We start from the raw sequence: 21,709 nt of genomic DNA, 5'->3' as shown, positions 1-21,709 counted from the left end.
AGAAAAAAGGAAAAAAGATTGGGGAAAAGAAAAGGAGGAGAGGAAGGAAGGGAAAAGAAAAAGAAGAAAGAGAGAAAAAGGAGAAAAGGAGGGAGTAGAAGATAAACGCCAAGACCTCGGGAAGAGAAAGAGGAACAGTCATAATTACAACGCTGACCCCTATTATATACACAGGGTAGCCAGTGACAGATCGAGTATTACGTAGGGGGTGTGCGCCTCACCCTACCCCTTACACCGACAACTCCATTTTTGACGTTTCCATTTTTCCTCTCTCACTAATGTATCTATATATATATACTATATATGGTCTATCATAACGCGTGTGTGTGTATGGACGCCTTAAACAATTGTTACAATTGTGCTATGGAACCAACTGTGGCTGGTCTTGAACTCGACCGAGTCGTCGGGGAACATGACGCATTTCGGGAAGGGGGCGACCGCCCCCCCCCCCTCCACCCCTGAGCAAATTTTCTTTATGATATCGCTAGTAATTTCAAAATAGACAATGCTTAGATGCAACTTACAAGGCCTGGGAAGTGTCATTTCCAGCGATCTGGGAGGCATTTTCGGCCAAAACTATAAGGCTTGTACGCTTCGCGCCAACTCATGGTGGCGCTACGCTTAGATAGTTTGCCTACAAGCTTCGCCCCTCCCTTGGCAAATTACTCGCTACACGCCTTTACGAATTTGTAAAGCAAAGAGCAGATATCACATCATATCAGTGAGCATGAAAATGCATTTTCCAGCATGAACAGCCTCAAAACTGTCTATGTGTGTAGTCAAAGGCGTAGCTAGGAGCCCAATTGGATTTGGGGGCTGTAACGACTTGCCCGAAAAATATAAGCAAAATTTTTCGCGCGTCTCGCGCGCGTTCAACAAGTTAATGTCAATATCATATAAGCAAGCATCGGTCATTAAATCGCATGGCATCGTGTACCGTACGGTTCGTGAAAGTTGCGCAGTATACCGCCGGATGCTAATGTAAACAACGAAATGTCTTATGTAGATGGAGAAAAAGCATACAGGTCCAATTATATCAAAACTCTCTTTTACAGTAGTAATGGCGAATTAGTCGGCCAAGCTTAGAACTTTATTTTAATTACCAAGGAGATAATTTTTAAACTATTCATTCCCTTAAGTTGCATCATTGCTATTTATTTTTCTTTTAGTAGGTGCCAGAAAAATTCTCAGCATATTGCCCGAATTTTCAGGGGAAAAATTTGGTTGGGGAGGGGGGAGGGGGGCTGCAGCCCGCGCCTTCTACGCCTATGTGTGTAGTGTTCGGTTTCGAAATATCTGATATCGGAAATATCTGGTATTTTTCATTTCCTTCAACGAAGTTTTATAATAGCCGTTACAAGACATTTTAATGTTTCTACACCAATAAATTAATTGTGTCTGAATTTTGGAAAATTTCCTGACCAATATTCTTCATCAAACTTCCCTCTACTCGTGCAATTTTGACCTGTCTGTTAGGGGTTGAAGGAAGTTTTTCTATATTGGTTGTCCATAGATTGAATTTTGTGCAACATTATGGGTATGTTAAGTTTGAAGTGATTTTATTCACGAGAAATGTGAATTTTCAAATTCTGAACAAATAATGGTCTTAAAACCTTGAAAAGTGGGGCTTTCAGATATTGTGGGCCGTGACGTAGAATCACCTACAAAAGCAATGATCCACAGGACATGCAATGAGGTCGAACATGATGTGTGACTGGTAACAATCTTCAAAAAGGTTATGGATGGAAAAAAAAACTGTTGGGAAATACTTGGTTCTCAGGCAAAAGTGTACATCTGGTTGGTCATTTTCAAGCCCGAGAAGTGCCATTTCCGGTGATCTGGGGGGTATCAAAACCAGAAATTTTCTTGTACGCTCCGCGCCAACCGATGGTGGCGCTCCGCTTAGATAGTAATTCGCGCCCCCTGGATTAGAAAATCCTGGATACGCCCCTGGTATATATATATATATATATATATATATATATATATATATATATATATGTGCTCAACCTAACTTCTTTTACGGGGGTGGGGTGGGGGACAAATTGCGGATCGCTTTTTCTTATGGTTTCTGTATATGGTTCCCTGTGATTTAGTTATAGGACTCTCTAACACCTTTTGAAAGTCGTCTTTGAGTTTCAATATTTTTTATGCAAAATATATCGCTTGCTTTTCAAAGTCTCGCCCCGACGGTCACCCTCCCGGAGGAAGGGCCGACGTTCGGCACTAGAAATTCGAATATGGAAATCTACACAAGGGTTTTATTCTTAACCATTTCTCTTCTTGTGGCGTCTCTCATTTCTTTGCCGGTGTTGTTTACTCTTATTCAAGTTGGTCTGAAGAATCTCTTGTATTTTGCATGTGACACTGAACGTATTTAACTAAGAAATTAAAACGAAAAAACACAAAAACTACAAACAATTAAAGTGATTATTTTAGTCTCAATTTAAAAGTGGAAGAAAGCAACATAGAAAGAAAACAACGATTGTTTTAGTTGCTGCTTAGACTGCGTTGGCTGTACAGTTGAGATGACAACTTTATTATCAACAGGTAAATATAGGAAAACACAACTTTATTATCAACAGGTAAATATAGGAAAACACCCTGACCAAATATATTTGGTTGTACTTATATATTCGATTTCATACATGTTTATATATTTCTTGGCGTGATATCTCGTTTTCTATTACAATAAATCACTGTTATATTAATACAATTTAAAGCCCCGGAAGCAATACAATTGTTGAAACGACATTTTTCATTAGTTTCGATTTAAAAAATATTAATTAGGCCTATATACGCCTGCAATATGTCCACACAGGTGACTTACTGCAGCTTCATTTCGACGCAAACGGACCAATCAAACGCTTTTCCAAGCAAAAAGAACCCGGGGCACATAATTCAGACGGAGACGGAGTGTAATAACCTTCTTTATCAGTTCTTGCGCGAATAATAAGACATATTTTTTTGGAACTGTGTTCTTTCCATAAGAATTTCATAGATATATACAAATTCTAGACATTTATGGAGAACAGTGTAATAATCAAACATGACTATTTATGCCTAATCAGGAAAAGAAAATTAGAAAACATTCCTTTTGAACAATGAACAATTATGCCTTACTTGAAGAAAGAAAGAAAGATTACTGGTATATATATATATGAATCAATACACAGTCAACATAAACTATACTTATAAAGATCTAAGTCATAAATTTCCATGTTCCTGAAGAAGTTTAGTATGCCGGCATTGCTAGAACGATGTAAATTAAAAGTCAAACTATAAGTTTAGGTGAATTATTGCAAATTGAGCCATGGGGAGGGGAAGAAGTGGGGAGAGAATCGGGAGGGGAGTTATTAAGCTTTCGGTAACGCTGATTTCGCGCATAATTGAGACCTCACAAGTTCATCTATCCTCCATAGGGGGACACTTAATTCCTCGGGCTTTTTTTTTTTAGTATGTGTTGCAAAAAGGAAATTCAATTGTGGAGGGGGGGGGGGGTGGTTACAGACCCAGTGTATACTTATATATATTGTATATAAATCAAAAGTTCGCTTCATTGCGGGACATTCATTTACTATCTTGTAGGATGAAACATGCGACTTTTGTTGGTAGGTATACCCGACTAATATAATAAAAGTTTGTCCTGCAAACAATGATGATGATGACGACGATGATGATGATGATGATGCACGTGCACCCACTGACATTTCGAAACAAGTACCCCGGTATTCACTCACGCCGTCGTTCAGGCTCAGTAAAGCTGTATATAAGACCACAGAGCGATAGCCTATATCCCATTTGCAGAAGAATAGTTTCAGACAATTCAACAAAATGAACAAGTACCTGATCGTGACGCTCGTGGCGCTTCTGGCTATCAGTGCGAATTTGGTGATCGAAGTCGAAGCGGGGCAGTTCGAAGCCGAGTTTCAAGAAGTTAAAGTAGTAAGTTGTTTGTTTTTTACTGTTACTTTTACCCCCCCCCCCTTATTTTTTAAAGCGGCGGCTTTTCATGTCTGGTCACCAAATTTTAGCGAACAATAATAACAAGAAGACTGCAAAATTAGGCAAACATTGTCAATCAGCTGTATCTATATATACTTTCACCAAATGAAGGTTAAGTTGTGACGAGTCGTTGAGCGTGGTATGTCAAATGTAAAAGCAATGGACTTAAACTTGATGTCATGTCCCTGGGCGAGGCACTAAATCTCCATGGCATCTCTTCAGTCTTCACACATACATGTGTATAAATAGAGGCCTTGTGAGGTAATTTGTAACTACCGAGTTGCAAGCGCCGGTCTGTGACTGCACACAAAGGGAATTTCCCCCAGATGCAGCGCACCCGTATGAGAGAATGAATGATGCAGTCTTGGGTTTGTACAGGTTATAATGTGCGCGTGACAAGCCTACATAAAGGGGCTAGCCGTTGTAAAGTCGTATAGGCCTAGTCTTATTGATACAGGGCTGTAAACCTTCAACCTATAAGTTTTACTACGGACGCAAAAAAAAAGGTAGCAGAACGCAAAGTCTCTACTTGCGAGCTAAATTGTGTTTTCTTAAATAATTGCCGGAAAGAGATTTAATAACAAGATAGGTGTAGGAACAGGGCCAGCACCTCCCCTCTCCTCCCAACACACTTTGAAAAAAGTTGGGTGAGAGAAGAATGTTCCAACTCATCATGAGTACCAGGCATTCAAATGATCAAATTTGCGTTCTATATGTACCTCATAATCCTTCGAATTTTGAAGTGAAAATACAAAACCACTGTAAAATTGTACAATTTATGTGGAAATATTGTCATAAAAAATCTCAATTTCAATAAAAAGCGGAAATTAAAAAGAAAATAGATTTTTTTCTGATTTTAAATAGATAAATTTCGAGATAACGATTTCCATATTTCGCAACACAACATACAAAATCTATATCATTCGAAATAGCTAGATAGAAGTACAAATTTTGAGGAAAATGCAACGGAAAACATGCATTTGTTATGTTTAGATAAAGTAGTTGAACTTTGGGGGATAAGAAATCAAAAATTTGACACCCAAAGTCGTAACGTTCAGAATATCGTGGAATTTTAGATGAAATAGTCGAAAATTTGAATAATTCCTTGTCGTAACAGCAATAAATAATTTTGCACAGTGGCGTGCTACAATCGGCGTGGGGTGGGGGTAGAGGGGCAGGGCAGGAGATTGCCACTACCTATCATTGTCTGGAGGAAAATCGTTTATTCTTTTATATTTTTTACTTTCAGCCGGGGAAGAATTAAATTTGCGATACGGGTGGGGTGTACACGCACAACCTTGCGTGGCCAAATTATTGAATTATTTTATAGCTTAAATATGCCCCAGTATGCGCCATTTCGCATCTAAGCATTTTTTTTTCTTGCGATAAAGCCAGTCCCTCTTCACGAGGGGTAAGATTCAAACGACCACAGGGCCACCCCCTTCTTGTTGAACAATTAACTTCAAGCCACCGCGGAATATCTCTTTAAAGGCTTACGGTAATAAACGGCGCTGCATACTCCTGGATATAGTAGTAACTAATTTATAATAATTCATAATCGCTTGAGTACTAATAATTTTCTACTTATTTCTACCCTTTTGGGGGTTGAGGGGTTGGGGGGGGTGATCATTTATAGATATTCTATAGATTTATATAAAATTACCACTTGATGAATGTAAAGTTCAATTATATGGAAGGTTTCAATATAATTTCTGTAAGGGAAGGGGATGGGAGGGGGGGGGGAGGGCTGTAAATTCGTCTTTTCGCTATATAAGCAGGGACATCATTAATTATGTCATCGGGCCACTTTCTTGAAGTGTTCATCGTCTTTTTTAAGTCATGTATATTATGAAAATAAGAACACGCTATTCTTCATCCCATCAGTTCCCGATCCCCCTAAGTGATATATATGCCCAGGTCTGTACAACCCCCCCCCCCCCCTCCCCTTTGATCCACTCTCGTCAATCCTGCCCATGTTAGTGAAGAAATGTTCTCTCATTATTAATGTGTTAGTTGGCATTAAAAGAATAAGTTTACTAAACAGCGTTTGCTCATCCCCCCCCCCCACACACACACAACCCCCTCACATTTAGGATGACGGCGTCGTGGGGAAGAGGAGCGAACCAAGTAGTGAATCAAGTAGTGAACCTAGTGAACAAACGGATAAACCACATGACAGAACCTGACATGACCCGTCGGAGGTAAACTCCCGGTGTGTCTGCTAGGTGAGTCCTTCATATACTTATAAGTATGTATACATCAGGAATATATATCAGGTCTATGTATATATGTCATGTAGGGCGTGTCTATCTATCTATCCATCTTATCTATGTATCTAATCTATCTATGTATCTAATCTATCTATCTATCTATCTATCTATCTATCTATCTATCTATCTATCTATCTATCTATCTATCTATCTATCTATCTATCTATCTCTCTCTCTCCACCTCTCTCTCTCTCTCTCTCTCTATCTATCTATCTATCTATCTATCTATCTATCTATCTATCTATCTATCTATCTATCTATCTATCTATCTATCTATCTATCTATCTATCTATCTATCTATCTATCTATCTATCTATCTATCTATCTATCTATCTATCTATCTATCTATCTATCTATCTATCTATCTATCTAGCTAGCTAGCTAGCTAGCTATCTATCTATCTATCTATCTATCTATCTATCTATCTATCTATCTATCTATCTATCTATCTATCTATCTATCTATCTATCTATCTCTCTCTCTACCTACCTACCTACCTACCTACCTACCTACCTACCTACCTACCTACCTACCTACCTACCTACCTACCTACCTACCTACCTACCTACCTACCTACCTACCTACCTACCTACCTACCTACCTACCTACCTACCTACCTACCTACCTATCTATCTATATATATATATATATATATATATATATATATATATATATATATATATATATATATATATATATATATATATCCATCTAACTGGCTAACTATCTATCTATTTTCTTGCAGGTGACGTAGCGATGGATTAATCTCTAGGACGTGTCTTCCAGTTTTTCGTAGATAGATTCGTCAGAGGGGGTCATTATGTATAGCAATTCCGATTTCAAATATTTTTAAGGATGAGGTGATGAGGGGTACAACTACAAGACGACAATAAACGGCAACGGAAATCCAATAAGCCAATTATTATTTTATTTTATCAATTTTCAATATTTCGTTGGGTGTAAGGCTCAATGAAACTGAAAACATAGAAAATAAAGGTGAAGGGAGCAAAACTTTATCTGTGTGTCTTCGTCTTGTTGTTTCTCGAGAATGTTTCACATTGCGAATATAATCGTTGTAACAGGAGTTTATCAATTCCTTGGCCAAATTGGGAGACCACTCCGCCTAAAAGGAGTCCAGGAACCGAGGGGGCACAGGGGGCACGTGCCCCCCCACTTTTCCTCCGGTTAAAAATGTGCCCTTTTTCTACATAAAAATTTGTTCATAAAAAAAGAGTTTACAAAGCGAAAACCCACGTCGAAAGAAATATTTCGGGAAGTTTCAAATGTTTACTACCACAGGCGTAGGAGCCCAATTTGATTTGGGGAGCTGTAACGACTTGCCCGAAAAATATTACCAAAATTTTTTCGCGCGCTATGCGCGCGTTCAACATGTTAATGTGCATATCATATAGGCATGCGTTGGTTATTACATCGCATGCCAATAACATACAATCATTTGCTGTGTTATAACCCTTCCAAATTGGTTAGAATTATTGGGAAAGTCTTTACTATAATAATGATATCATAATAATATCAGTTTAACCATTGAAAAACACATAGAAAATTATTTTTCTTTCAGTATTTTGACATATTTCATTTGCTTTCATGCATGTATCGATCGCGTGTGCAGGGAATTGGACTTTATAATGATTTCACCTCATTTTGTCTTTTTCCTTGTTTCCCAATTTGCACAATAGATATTGCAGTGCTAGTATGCATTGTTTCCTTGAGGGGGGGGGGGGGGGGTGGCATTGATGGAGTGATGTGTATACGCAAATAAGATAATACAATAAGAGATATAAAGGGTATACTAAATATCAGGCTGCATCAGTCCAATCGACTTTCTGCAAAGTGCCCTTCGACGTTGGTGCCCCCCCCCCCCCCGGATGAAAAGTGCTTCCGCCGCCCTTGTACTAAGGCTAGGTGAAAGCCTCACTGAAAGGAAAACATGGTAAACCAATACCGCCGTTCTGCTGCAATTTGTGAACAGTCATGTAATGGAAACTTACAAGTGCTTAATAGCCCAAAGATCGACGGGCATACCATGATAGGTAGGACATGTCAGTTGGCAAAATGTTTTTCTATTGCCCGATGAACTTGCAATGGATAACAAACAAAAACAAAAACATTGTTAGTCAATTCAAATAATTTTGGTGTACGTGACCTACACGTTTTTTTTTATTGAATATTTGTATGCAGGTTTTTAGTGTTGAAACCAAAATTGAAATAATTATATATACAAGTTTATAAATGCGAGAATAGCTCATTTTGATATGAGCCCCGGTAGGAATTAGCGGGTCTACTAGCCCTTCCACTAGCTTTTGCTAACTTTCCCGAAGCCCCGAGTACACCAGCAATGTGCACATGATTTCAAAGGTGGGAAGGACTGATTTAGCGCATAAATCTTTGGGCAATTGGGCCAGAGATGGATCCAGGATTTAATAAAAGAGGCGTGTGGCCTTGGGGTTGGTGTAGCCGACACCCAGTGCCTGGGGTCTTGGGGTTTAGTGGTGCATTCTAAGGCATACTTAAACTAAAACTTACATATATCATTAAGTCTAAATGCAATGTTGTGTCAATAACTACTTTTGAAGTTTTGTTGTTTAAGGTTCATGAACGACAGTGAGCATTCCAAGCCGTGGATCCACGCCTCAGTGCCCCTTGTGCTCCGGGATCATATATCAGATATCTCCGACCATGCAACGATGGAGGTGGAGGGTAATGCCCCACCCCTCGTCCCCCGTTGTGCGCCCCATTTAAGGTTATAGGTACATACAAAACACTCACCGTGCAAACTCATTTACACTGATGACGGCTATACAGTTCACCATCCTAACCAGCTTGTCAAGCTCATTTTAGCAAGTGTAAATACCAGTATTACGTAACTCAGAACGTCCAGTCATTATGCGGCAGTAACAACTGCATATAATAAAGACAATATGATTTTTGTCCGAAATGGCGACCTCTCTGTCACAGCTGACAGCTACTGCCCAATATAAATTCAAGCCGTGGTCATTATGCTGCGTAAAAGGAACCCTTACATAATGACTTGTATTTTTTCCCCCTCATTATGTGACACAAAGTTATTGAACATTGTCCGTTTAAGCGTTCCATAGCAGCGTCAACCCTGAAGAACGGAAACAGGAGCCCCAGTGTTGTCTAGCAAGTGAAAGAAATATCAGCTGTACTGCGATCAGGTTATTAAATGGTACGAGAAATTCACCTAAATATTCTTGCTTCGAAAAACGACGCCTGGACAGACTCTCAGTGCATCCCTGACGTTATAACAGCTTGTGAACCTCTGATAGAAGAAAGAAATGAAAAGGGGAAAAACGGCAAAAAGGGGGGGGGGGGGAGGGGTGAGTGGAATTTTCAGAATCTTTAAATGATTTGATGATTAGTGATATTTAAAAAAAAAACGTCATCGTTGATAACGTCAGGTGCACTTGAAAACGAAGAGTTTGTTGGTGATGCCGAATAGAGGGCGTCTAACATTAATTGCTTGGCTGGGATTCATTGCTTAGCCCCTTTAAAGGTTGTTCGACCCAAGATATATAACAAGCAACAGAGATGATAACGTCGTTATCACTGCAGGCAGCTGGGCGTCAAAGAAAGGGAAATCAAATAAATCACTGTATTAACGTCAATAACATAAAAGTTAATTACAACGACGGAATCAGACTCATTATATGTATAGTGAAGAGATAATAAAATAAAGATTGGTTGACAAAACATTCTATTGCCTTTATACTGAACTATATACGGTTAATAACTAGCTATTAAAATGGTGCGACCCATCCGCCACTCTGAGCCCCAACCCTTATTCTCTGACCCTTTTACCCCTGGCGTAGGCTCATCCTCGACAGACTGTTATATAGGACTGAATTGAACTGGTCATGTTACTGCACACTCAGCATGCGAGTATAACGATAGTGGCGAAATGCCTCCCAATGTCCCAACTAAAAGGTTGTTGTCCAAAATGTAACTCAACACATTACCCTACAGAATTAGCAACTCATAAAGCTCTTAGCCTCACGTTCTGCTTTCAAATTAAAACTTCAGTATACGATGTTTTTTATTTCATCTTTCGAAAATGTTCACTTCAAACTGACAGCACTTTTAAGTTGATAAATGATGCAACGAAATATACCATGAAGGCTCCTAATAGAATTTATTTTCATTATAATACTTAATATTTCAGGGTCCTCATTATCCGGTAATATGTCCAGTACACACTACCATCATATATCCATCCAACCTCTTGAATGATTTTGTTTTCTGTAAGCTATAGCATTTGAAAGCGCCCTGCAGGGGAGTTCAGAGAGGGGAGACCCCGTCCGGTAAGAACATGTGCCTAACACCTGTTTTGAGCCCCTGACATGGTGGCAAACTGCCTGTTTTGATAGAAAACGCTCCAGGGAGCTCACGAGGAAGTGGGAGAGGAGACAGCCCTCCGGAAAGTAGAGCATATCCTCTGTTTTGATCCCCCTGCACGGCTGGTCGGTGGAAACAGAGAACAGTTGTTCAAGGCAAGAATAAACGCAATCATAATCATCTCATGAAGAAATATATTTCTTAAATCATCAGGGCATCTTCCCTGGTGGGGTATTTTCCCTGGTGGGGATTACCCCACCCGACCCCCACACTGCATTTGGGTGGATAATAATAAGAATTATTCCTGCGCATCTTACGTGTGCGCACTGTGAGTAGCCTTCCTTGAATTCTGTCAGGCTGCCCTAAGTATATCACAAGCCGACACAGTTATCTACAGTGGCAAATAAAGGCCAGCTGTAATGCACACGTTATTGATTATCAACACACATGGAAGCATAATGAATGATTGATGAAGACTGCCATTGGAACATATTGTACCAAAATACGGAATGAAAGTGCAAAGAAACATGGCCGCCGTCCATATAGGATCAACTTTGTTCCGTTTAGAGCGTGTTGTGTACCTTTGTAAATATATACACTGCTGCGCAATCGTTTCATCTGTCCACAAAATGCGCGTTACAACGATTTGAGAATATACGGTACACATATGTGTTATCAGGGGCTCGTTACATAGACAATACAGTTCCTATGTACAATTTATATGGGTCCGTTATCGATAATTATGCTGGCTTGAGAAGCGTGGGGGGGGGCTACCGATACTTCATTGATGACGTCACGAGGCGGATGATACCATATATAACCAGGAAGCCACTCGGCTTTGTGATTCCTTGCCATACAATTTTGCTCACAATTCTACATAACTATCGACTAATGTGGAGCAAGTAAGGTGAATTTGTCCAAGAATTAAGTGAGAACCAGAAAAGGTCTGAGATAGACAGCTCATTATTTGTAGCACTCCATTGTGGGTATGAACCGTGTCATTTACTGGGAAGGATTTTACATAATAGAGTTGTTATTCCAAGATGTTTCAGCATCCAGAGAGAATAGTCTTCCGATGTGGAATATAGTCACATAGATGTATGAATAAAAGGTCATTGTCTTTTAATCAATTTTAGCTCTAGCAAATCAGCTCTGCCACTTTTGAAACCATTCCATTAATAATTGTCATTAATGAATGAGAGCTCTACATGACATTGTTTATACACTGTGAATATATTTTCACAATTTTCACTGCCAAAGCAAAAGCTCTTCCTCGTCTCTGTTTGTACGGTGTGGGAGTGGGCAATGGATCTGAATGGCACAAGTGAGATGTTAAAATTAAATGTACTTCTGAAGACTTTGAGACAGAAATAATCACAATGCCTATTTTTTCAGAGTTCTTTGATATTGATTTTATGTGCAGGAAACAGAGAAAGTTGGAATGTTCGTCTTAAAATAGCCACAAAAAAAAAAAAAAATTACAAAAAGGATAGAAAAAAAACAAGTTTTGTGAAAGACACTATTAAGAAAAGATTGAGACATATGGTTCATTACATTAATTCTGTTTTTGTAAAAAAGTGTAAAAAGCTGATTTAATGGAGTGTTAGCTCAGTGGTTAACGCCGGTGCCTTTCAATCATAAGGTCCCCAGTTCGAGTCACTCCCAGATTAATGTATGTCGTCCAGTTACAGAGTTGTTGACAATTAACAATTCATAATCATGGACGTTAAATATGAATGTAAGAGACTGACTTCGGTCAGCTTGCGGCTTTGATAAGCCAATGCGGCTTCTTCGCGAGTTCCTGCTTGCAGGAGGATCTAATATACATACATACATATACATACATAATGACTTTATTGCGAAGAACCATGTCGGTTTGTCGGTTATTACTTTCTTTAATTATCCACTTGCTGGAGTTTACTGTGATATCCTTCTGATATCCAATGAGATTTCAGCTTCACTGACAACTTTGCTCATATGTATATTACTAATGCTAAGGGAGGACCTCCAAGCCAAGCATGCAATTCAACACATATAATAAATATGCATAAATATATCATAACAAGGATATGTATGCATAGCTCTCAACTCTTGAGAGTCCTGGGGGAGGGGTATAATTGAATTTTTTTGAAATCCTGGTGATGCCTACATGCAAAATGGTGGTACTTAGAAAGGCTTATGTCACCCAAAATTTTCTGAGGGGAGGGGGTGTCCCCCTCCCCTTTGGAATTTTTTTGCATTTCCAGGTGGCCTCAGATGCAATTTGGTGCAATATAGCACACTTCAACTCCCACTCCATTTTGTAAAGAATTTTGCATTTTCACCTGGCCTAAAATGCAATTTGGTGCTCCAAATGAGATTTTTTTCTCATTTGGAAATGAAAAAGGGGTTTTCTGACTTGCGGAGCGGGGGGGGGGGGGGGCGGAATGATACTTCCGCCCCCCCATATTTTTCACTGGGGAGCTAGTGCCCCCCAGCCCCCCGGTTCCTACGCCCTTGCATAGTCAGGTGCAGATAGCACCGTGAATTACCAAACATGCCACTTAATTTTATGTGAAATATTAAGTCAACTTCTTAACAAATGTGTCCAAAACTGAATGGGTGGGGGGTGGGGGACTTAGGAGGGACTGAGGTATATCATCCCTTCCCTTCCAGATACTCCGTCCGCCATGACCGAGTGTAATTTACCTGTGTAATTATGAAGAGCCTTTCATCAAAGACATGGTTTGACGAGTGTAGCGGCTGCAGTTCTTCTACTATACTGGGGCGTAAATTAAATGAGAGAAATAACTGCTTGTTTTATAGCTTGCGGTACATGTATGTATGTATGTATGTATGTATGTATGTATGTATGTATGTATGTATGTATGTATGTATGCGTGTATGTATGTATGTATGTATGTATGTATGTATGTATGTATGTATGTATGTATATGTGATCTTCCTGCAAGCAGGAACTCGCGAAAGAAGCCATGGAGGCTTTTAGACTCGCAAGCTGACCGAAGCCAATCTCTCGGCACACATCCATTTAACGTCCATGTCGGGAAGTTGTTATTGAACAACACCCTTGCCAGACGACACACATTGCTGTCGGCGGGGAATCGAAACGGGGATCTCATGACTGGGAGACGCCGGCGTTAACCACTAGGCTATACACTCCGCCTTTTTTTTTTATTTCCAGTTTTTTATTTCCAGTTGTCCCGTCACGTTTTAGCTCTGAATTTAGATCCGAATGACAAGGTCTCGACGGAGAAGGTTGTGAATCTTCTCGAGATGACCGTCTTGATCACTCCTTAAAAGGAATTTATTTGTGGAAAAAATGGGATTTAGTCCTTCCGATCATACCATTTTTTGTCTTGGTATCGCCCCAAGCCTTCCCCTGTGATGAATTTTTTGTTTCTGTGATAGCATGCTTGAAACGTTGGCCCGTCCTGCCAGAAAATTTGAATCAAAGACTGACTTACGCTGAGACGTGACGTCAGTGCGGCACGTTGGTCAGACTCGGTCAGATCTCATTCTAAGCTTGGCCTCGATACAATACACAGGAATGTGTACAGACTTGCGTATGGCTGTGAATACAAAAGATCTCACTCTCTAAGCATGGCCTTAGCGTACGGCTGTGATTAAAAAAATATGATCTGAACAACATATTATGAAGACGAACTAATTAGGGAAATCTGGAACGTTTTAACTCTCCAAAAGATTGCTAACTTGCAACTTCACCGGGTAATTTCCATCTAAATAGCTATTTTATTTTCAGAAATTTAAACTTTCCTCACTTCAGTGTAGCTTGCTAATGACAGCGTCCCTGCAGCCCCTGAAATGAAGTGCCGCGATGATGTCACAGTCGCTCATCGTTCACTGTTCAAAATATATTAGATTAAATTGGCTCGAGGTTAAAAATTTCACTTCTCCTGAAACGTAGGATGAAAAAATTTCTGCACTAGGACTGTTGAGATGAAAAAATTATGTTTTGTTTTCATATACCCAAAAGACTGCCACTAAAAACTTCCTTTAATATAGCTGTTAGCTTGGTTGGATCTTAAAAAAATGCTTCAATGTCATACTATAAAGTTGCAGGATTTTAGTTTCTTCTTAAAAATAACAATAAGGGTTGCAACCTACAGTAAGCCAGTAACTCGATGCCCGTTTAAATACAGGGGCCCTTCTGGAGGTCACAAAGAGTTATCCTGGTGCACTTTTAACAGTGGGAACGGTCACCACGCACCCCTCTGATTGATGCAAACATTCTTTGGACATACGCAAGGATAAGAACGCCCCAACTCAAATAGCCTGCATTTGTAATGACACCATACTAACTATCTTCATCCACACAAACAGGAGGAAAGGGATAACATTCCATGGCAATAAATCAATCTCATTAAATTACCCATAAACTGCTATCTCTGGTTACACAAGATAGGAGGAATTGACACCACTCCATCGATTGATGCCAACATTTCCGTACACGAACATGAGAAGGCATCCCTCTGTTCCAATAGCTTTGCTTCTAGAGAACTCAACCTCTTGGAGAGAATCAAAATTTCCTCTTCGATGTCTTTTATTCCTCCGACTGGGCTCCAATCCGACTGACTATGAACGATGGATTTGGGAATGTGGTCTTTCACTCTCTTTGGTACAAATTGGAATCTGACATCAAGCGGATTGCCTGTTTCGCCGCTGGGCACAGATTTTTCCTGTGTAGAAAGTTATTCGAGTGGGCCAATGACTTCATACACATAATGAATGAAATACTTGGACTTAACAAAAACATTCTGTTCTCTTGATAAGCAATGATGCAAATAATACAATTGGAAATGTTGCCCCTTGAATAAGTCAAGAATGAACAATGAACAAGATTGAACAAGAATGAACAATGATGAATAAGTCAAGAATCACGTCACACAGTTTACAAAAGCTATATTCATGACTAGAAATGCTTCAATTTCTTTGGTAACTCTTTTGCAATGAACAAAGAAGAAAAATATACCCGGTTAAATATAATGACAATCAAAAAAAAATTACCTAAAAAAATCTATGATTATATACAAATATTTTAAGTCACCATTCTTACTGTCTTCCAGCTGTACCAAATGTTATACCAAGTATACACGTTTCCCAACCCTACTCTGAGCCCCCCTCCATCCCCCCATAACCACCAACATCCACTAAAGATGATCCACACTCTACAAATATTCTCTACAACAAGATTATTTTGGAAATGATTGTAAAATACAACATGCCAACATTCAGCATTTTGTTGGTACTTTTCAGTGTCACTTTTGCATTGATGGTTTGTGCAGAACACCTGTCATTTGAAAAATACTGTTTACATTTTAATATGAACATCATACATTAGTTACTCTACTACATCTACACTCTGTTCCAACTATAGCAATCCCGTGACATGTTCCTGTCCAGTCTACACTACTACTCTACATACATCCTCAAGATTGCATGGAAGGCATTCCTTAACATTCATCTCTTGAAACCTACATTGTATGTTTTCTAATAACATTATACATTTTCTTTAACAGTTTTGCACTTTTATAATTGTTTACATACCGAGATTGGTAACAGGAACTTTACATACCATCAACGACTTGTCATAAAACTGCATTCTTTGAGTAACTTCTTTTAAAGTAGTGTCTAGCTGGCTACTGAGATCTGCTAAAGTCTTTGAGTAATCATCAAATGGATAACTGTCGTCAACTTGGGATCTCGCAGCCGGGTCTTCATTCTGTATCCGTTCGGAATTTTCAGCGTCGATCACGCTCTCCTGGAACAGACGAGGAAAAATTATCTTCTGTAGCATGGAGACCTTCACTCGATGGGCTTAATGCTAATACTAGATCTTATTAAAGAGGTAAACTTAATTTTAAAGATGTACAAGAGGGACATAATCTATAAAGCATTCCAGTGAAATTTACATTCAGTTTATGTGCTGTTTTCTTGAGACATGAATGGTTAATGTTGCAGGGATTAAGTAAGTGTTCAAACTGTATTGTGTATCAGTTTTAAAGGGGGCAAAAGGTCTAGATATGGAAATAACAAGAATCCCTACAAAGGTAATGTTCCTCTTTCATGGGAGCTGGGGAGATGTTAAGGAGGATGTACAGTATGTGCTTGGAGGAATATTGACTGTTGGTACTCTTAGATATGATAAAAGACTACAAACAGCATACCATCCACTGCCAAAATATTTCCTCTTTTTCTAACCACTGGAAAAACATCTGAAGTCTTCTGTTCTCCTTCTCTACTGTATGGAGATGCTGAAAAGAAAATGAAAGAACGGCAGAAAAGTGATTTTCAAAACCATTTCTAATTCATGTGAAGGAGTTTTACAAACTCACAACAATTCTAGATTCAAAATAGGTTTCATTGATTAACAAAGCTGTTATAAAGGAAGAACATCAATAAGGACACCCCATGTTTACATGAAATACTCCATGTTATTAATTTTGACGCTTTTATCATTATTAGGTTTTCAAGGCAACCTTTATGGTGGTAATCCGATCTTCCGAGACAACCAACTTTCTGTTTGGACGAAACAATATCAGCTTCTGTGGTTTGTCAGGTGGACAGCAAGTTGTTTACATGAAATTCAGAATTGCCTCCTAACTAAACAATATTGATATTGCCCCTCTGTTACCTTGGAGATACTAAAAATAAGACCAAAAGAGTCATTTTACTGGCCGAAAGCTGGTGTTCTATTCACCAAATGTACAAATCTCTCCTAGAGTCTACATGTTGGTCATTCATTGTTATTTTGCTACAATTATTTTCTCAGACAACCCAATTTGCTGATCAGACAAACCATCAGGTAAGGCCCGGTTGTCAGAGGGACAACCGGAAAAAAAATCCTTGAACGTTTTCCATGGTTCTGGGTCAAAAATGAAAGCACAACTACCCCTTTTTTTTTCATGTTTATTATCCTAAAAAAATCCTAAAAAATTAAAAACAGATTCTCAATGTTAAGTTTCTCTCGATAGCAGATAAACAAAAATGGATACTTCTTTAAAAGAAAACAAGCGGAACTAAACTTTTACCAACCTTTTCTAATTTGTCTTTGTACCTCAGAATCGTGACATCGGCTGGCGATAGACACACCCGATTCTTAGCCAATGAGACTCCCTGCGTGGCGACATGAATCTTGTGTGCCAGTTTGACTATTTCCTGCTCTTTCCAATACCATTGTTTAGTTGCCAATCTACATTTGCCCATATTCCAAACAAGTCCATTCAAATATTGTTCAAAAGAGCTGGGTGCTTCCATGTCTTCCCTTGTGTTGATCATATATATTTTTCTCTCCTGCAGCTTGTGAGAGACGTCTGGAAATGACCGAAGGCTAGAAGTTTCTTTCGAAAACAGCATCTGCTTTAAAAGACTTTCCGTACAGATTAACCAGCCGATAGCAATCAGCAATTCTCTGCTACTGTGGCATGTTGAATTGTCAATGTCCAGACACAGATAAAACTGCCGTCTTTGAAAGTGTCTCGAGAGCATTCCTGAATGGACGACATAAACTGTTTCCTCTCTGTTGAACTGAGGCGACTTTGCGCACTGCGTGGCCGTAGAGAAATCTATTAACTCTGCCAGGAGTGAAAGTAACGGACCGACCTGCCGGAAAATATCAATATTAGAGAATGAAAAGTGAGATTTTTTTCAGCATGAGGGGCCCCTTGCGACCTTCACATTGGTGGCATGTTGATTAAAACATTTGAAGGGTTAAATTCACAGTTCATCAATATCTCCCCCCCACCCCTCCAGGCCTTTCCCCAAGTAAAAGCAAGTGGTAAACATTTCCAAATGTACTTTGAGGGACAACGTGCATGTAGGGAAATGAATTGTCAGTAATTACAAAGTATTGATCAGTAACACACTTGCTGAAGTGTCAGCACTAAGTGACCATTACTAACCATTCTAGCACATTTGGAAAATTGCACATCTTTGGAAAATTTGTTACTTTGCAATACTGAGGACATTTGTAAGTGAGGATGTTTTTCATGCGATTGAACCGATCATGTACTGTCTGGTTCAACTAATATCTCAAAGAATAACAGATGGTAAAGATAACACATTCATTAACACTCCATAGAAGCTATGGCAACTAAGGTCATAATGCAACCAAATAAACAAACAACTTCAGTACCACATATTTAATTTCAAGTTTATCAGTTCTGTTTCCCAAAACAGGTATCTTTAGAGAATTTCCCATTTCTGAAGAAACCTGTATTGTCTAACTATACCCAATTTTGCAATGTCTGGGAAATATCTCGCAGGGTGTGGCACTCCAGGAAATTAAAATACTTTGAAACCTGTCAGCAATTTGTTTTAGCACTTTAGAAGATAGGAGACAACACTGATACCCCTTTATACTCAAACCTGATCTACAGCAACAACCCAAGGACAAACATTTGTCTCAAGGATGACAGGAAAAAAACGCTACGATATTACTTGAATGTAGGCCTTTCTGGCGATGGCAGGTAATCAAGGTGAGAGTTGGAAAGAATCAGTGGCATGTGCATTGTCCATCATCATTCATTGGAACCACTCAAATTCCAGAATGCTCAGCCCACAAAAAGAACTGCCCATACCTACATAAGTCAGGGAAATAAAGAATTCCCTCTAACTCCCCCCCTCCCCCCCCCCCCCTTTTCAACATCTTGGAAAATCCTGCACATCGCTAGACAGAATTTCACTTACAGCTTCTCTCTTGTTGAATTTGGCTTGACGAAGTGTTTCTGGAGAAATAGGAGAAAAGCCACTGAGGGATAAGAACTGGCACAAAGTTCCAATAGCAAGTCTCATCTTTGATGAGGAAACCTTGACTGGTTGCGATGCCATCCTTTGACTTGAAAAGTAAGGCACCTGAAAGGGAAGAGTAGATCACAGAGATGATTAATAAAGTAGATATGGTATTAAAGGTAGTACCCTGAGACTCAGGGGCGTCAGCCTGAATTGAAAAGTGGGGGGGGGGGGTTCATAAATGACTGAACATGGATAAAACTGAAGGAGTCAGCTAGGACATGCTGCAGCCTTTATCGATCGGGTGGGGTCCAAGGGCCCAGGAGGCAAAATGTTACTTTATAAGGTCTGCTTTATTCATTGTTTTACACAGGTAATTGTTGCCCTAGGGCAGTCTCATGGTAGCCATAGCCTATCAATGCTGAGGGGAACCCATATGGGGAATTGAGGTGTAAATTAATTGTTATGTTTGTGTTATCATTATTTGTTTCACATGCCAAACAAGGGGACCTACTGGGGGTGGGGAAAATGAGCTGAGTGGATGGGCCTGTAGGGGACTGTGCCCTCAATATTCTTAGTCAAATCATATAAACCCTGGTATGGGAGGGAGGGGATGTGAAACTAACAGGCCTATATAAAAGATATATAATATATATTTATTTATGAACCATAGTTTCCATTAGACTGATACTCTGTTCAAGCAGGTTACATCTGGGAGGTCTCAACATTCATTGTTATTCTAAAAAAAATTGTGATCTTGCATACAGGTCTACGTGATGAGCGGATAAAATAAACCTTGTGTTCTTTTTTAATGCCATTCCTACAATGCATGCCAAACATCTTGAGGTTGCACACTACTGACTAATGAAATTAGAATAATATGATCATTTTACGGAAACTAACTGAAATAGTCTAAACTGTCCAGGCGTTCACATTATCGTAAACCTACTTAGTCATTAAGAGCCTGATGGGCCTAGCACCTACACGACTCAGTCACTAAACCAATAGGGGTGGGGTTTGATATTGTGTCCCCTACCCTGCAGAAAGTGGGGGATGTGTCCACTGATAACCCTGAACACACTCAAGACATTCAATTGGTTGCACTTTAAAAATCTTATGAATTATCAAATTATTTTACTTCTGCAATGGGTTTTTACTTAAATGTGTGCATCAATGTTTTAAAAGCCAGTACTGTTGGATTATCTTTCCCAATAATCTCTTGTTTTTATAAGTTCTACGATGTAGTCTCCTAACGTGAATTCTGAAATATACATGGTTGGCCCTGAAGTTTAATACATAATCCTGCTATAGCCTAGCAGGCCTATATGTTATTGTACAATTATGACACTACAAATAATAAAACAAAGTTCAGAAGGGTGTAATTTGAGGAAAACTGTTGATAATATTAACCTAACAACCTTACAAAAACCTGTTACTTTAACTTTGCAAAAACACATTGGTAGACTCACTTGATATGCCATACTTACAACTTCTACTAGTAGTAGTACTTTTAGGCAACCAGAGCCGATTACGGCTCTGTAGGCAACAGTTGGCAGAGAAGACTTGCGTAGGTAGGCCTAGTTACCTATTATAATACATGTTAAGACTATAACAGTGCCTAGGCCTAGCCCATCTTTTACTAGGTTTAACGTTAGTCCTCAAACTATCCAGTTCATCGGTTTTTAAGTCACTTACATTAGATCATATATCCCAAGTGCAAATTTTAGTGAAAAAAAAAACACTGACGAATGCAAACTAACGTAGTCTATCGTTTTATTTTTAAATTGAGCGGGTTTTTCATGGAACACACTCAACAATATCAAGCGTAGGCCTAGGTAACCCTGATCACGGAATTCAAACTTAAAAGCAGAGAGGCAGTTAATCTTGTAATTAGCGGTAATTATATGTATGTACTTATGCAGATTTCTCGGTACTTTGTAAATTATTAATTAGGCCCCAGCTATTTCGGAGTAGTGAAAGGCAGCACCAGGATTTATTCACTGCATTGCTGTAGACATAGTTAGTTCTAGCCATCGGTACGTCACATAATTGCATCACATGTAACCCGTACACTCAGCGATTCAATGCTTGAACTTTGAAGATCATGTGATGAAGGAATCGGTCATAATGTTTAGGGAAAACATAAAGTATATATGGTAACAATTAAGCTTAATGATAACTGTAATTCATTTAATGTGCTTAGATTGATCTTCCCGAATAGTTTACACTTATTTACATATTTGATTTAGTTAACCGGTATAAAAATGAATATTGTTTAGCATTGGTCATTAACATCCCCTGCAGTATAATGG

The 21,709-nt window shown here is 39.1% G+C and overlaps 1 protein-coding gene and 1 long non-coding RNA gene across 10 annotated transcripts; one reads left to right on the top strand and one right to left on the bottom strand.

The window, feature by feature from the left end:
* Positions 1 to 2,535: 2,535 nt before the first annotated feature.
* On the top strand, positions 2,536 to 7,291 carry LOC139971837 (uncharacterized). Its single transcript, XR_011794505.1, has 4 exons — positions 2,536 to 2,550; positions 2,586 to 3,945; positions 6,099 to 6,230; positions 7,021 to 7,291. It is a non-coding gene; the product is annotated as an uncharacterized lncRNA (long non-coding RNA).
* Positions 7,292 to 7,863: 572 nt separating this feature from the next.
* LOC139971832 (tubulin epsilon and delta complex protein 1-like) lies at positions 7,864 to 21,469 on the bottom strand. 9 transcript variants are annotated; one of them, XR_011794503.1, is made up of 8 exons: positions 20,867 to 21,002; positions 19,356 to 19,520; positions 17,703 to 18,269; positions 16,835 to 16,921; positions 16,243 to 16,428; positions 15,040 to 15,346; positions 14,114 to 14,218; positions 7,864 to 9,576 (listed from the first exon to the last, which is right to left on the bottom strand). XR_011794503.1 is itself a non-coding variant. In XM_071978599.1 (7 exons), exons 1-6 carry the CDS (start codon positions 20,876 to 20,878, stop codon positions 15,050 to 15,052), a joined length of 1,314 nt encoding a protein of 437 aa, XP_071834700.1. In that variant the 5' UTR covers positions 20,879 to 21,002; the 3' UTR covers positions 7,864 to 9,576; positions 15,040 to 15,049. The 9 variants fall into 9 exon arrangements, 7 of the variants coding, with proteins under 7 accessions (XP_071834700.1, XP_071834699.1, XP_071834701.1 ...); XR_011794502.1 differs by having other exon boundaries at positions 14,114 to 15,346; positions 20,867 to 21,001; XM_071978599.1 differs by lacking the exon at positions 14,114 to 14,218.
* Between the last annotated feature and the right edge of the window lie 240 nt (positions 21,470 to 21,709).

This window comes from Apostichopus japonicus, chromosome 8 (assembly GCF_037975245.1).
Source record: "Apostichopus japonicus isolate 1M-3 chromosome 8, ASM3797524v1, whole genome shotgun sequence".
NCBI classification, from domain to species: Eukaryota; Metazoa; Echinodermata; class Holothuroidea; order Aspidochirotida; family Stichopodidae; genus Apostichopus; species Apostichopus japonicus.
Note: the sequence above shows the minus strand (reverse complement) of the source record. Positions and strands in the feature narration are given on the sequence as shown.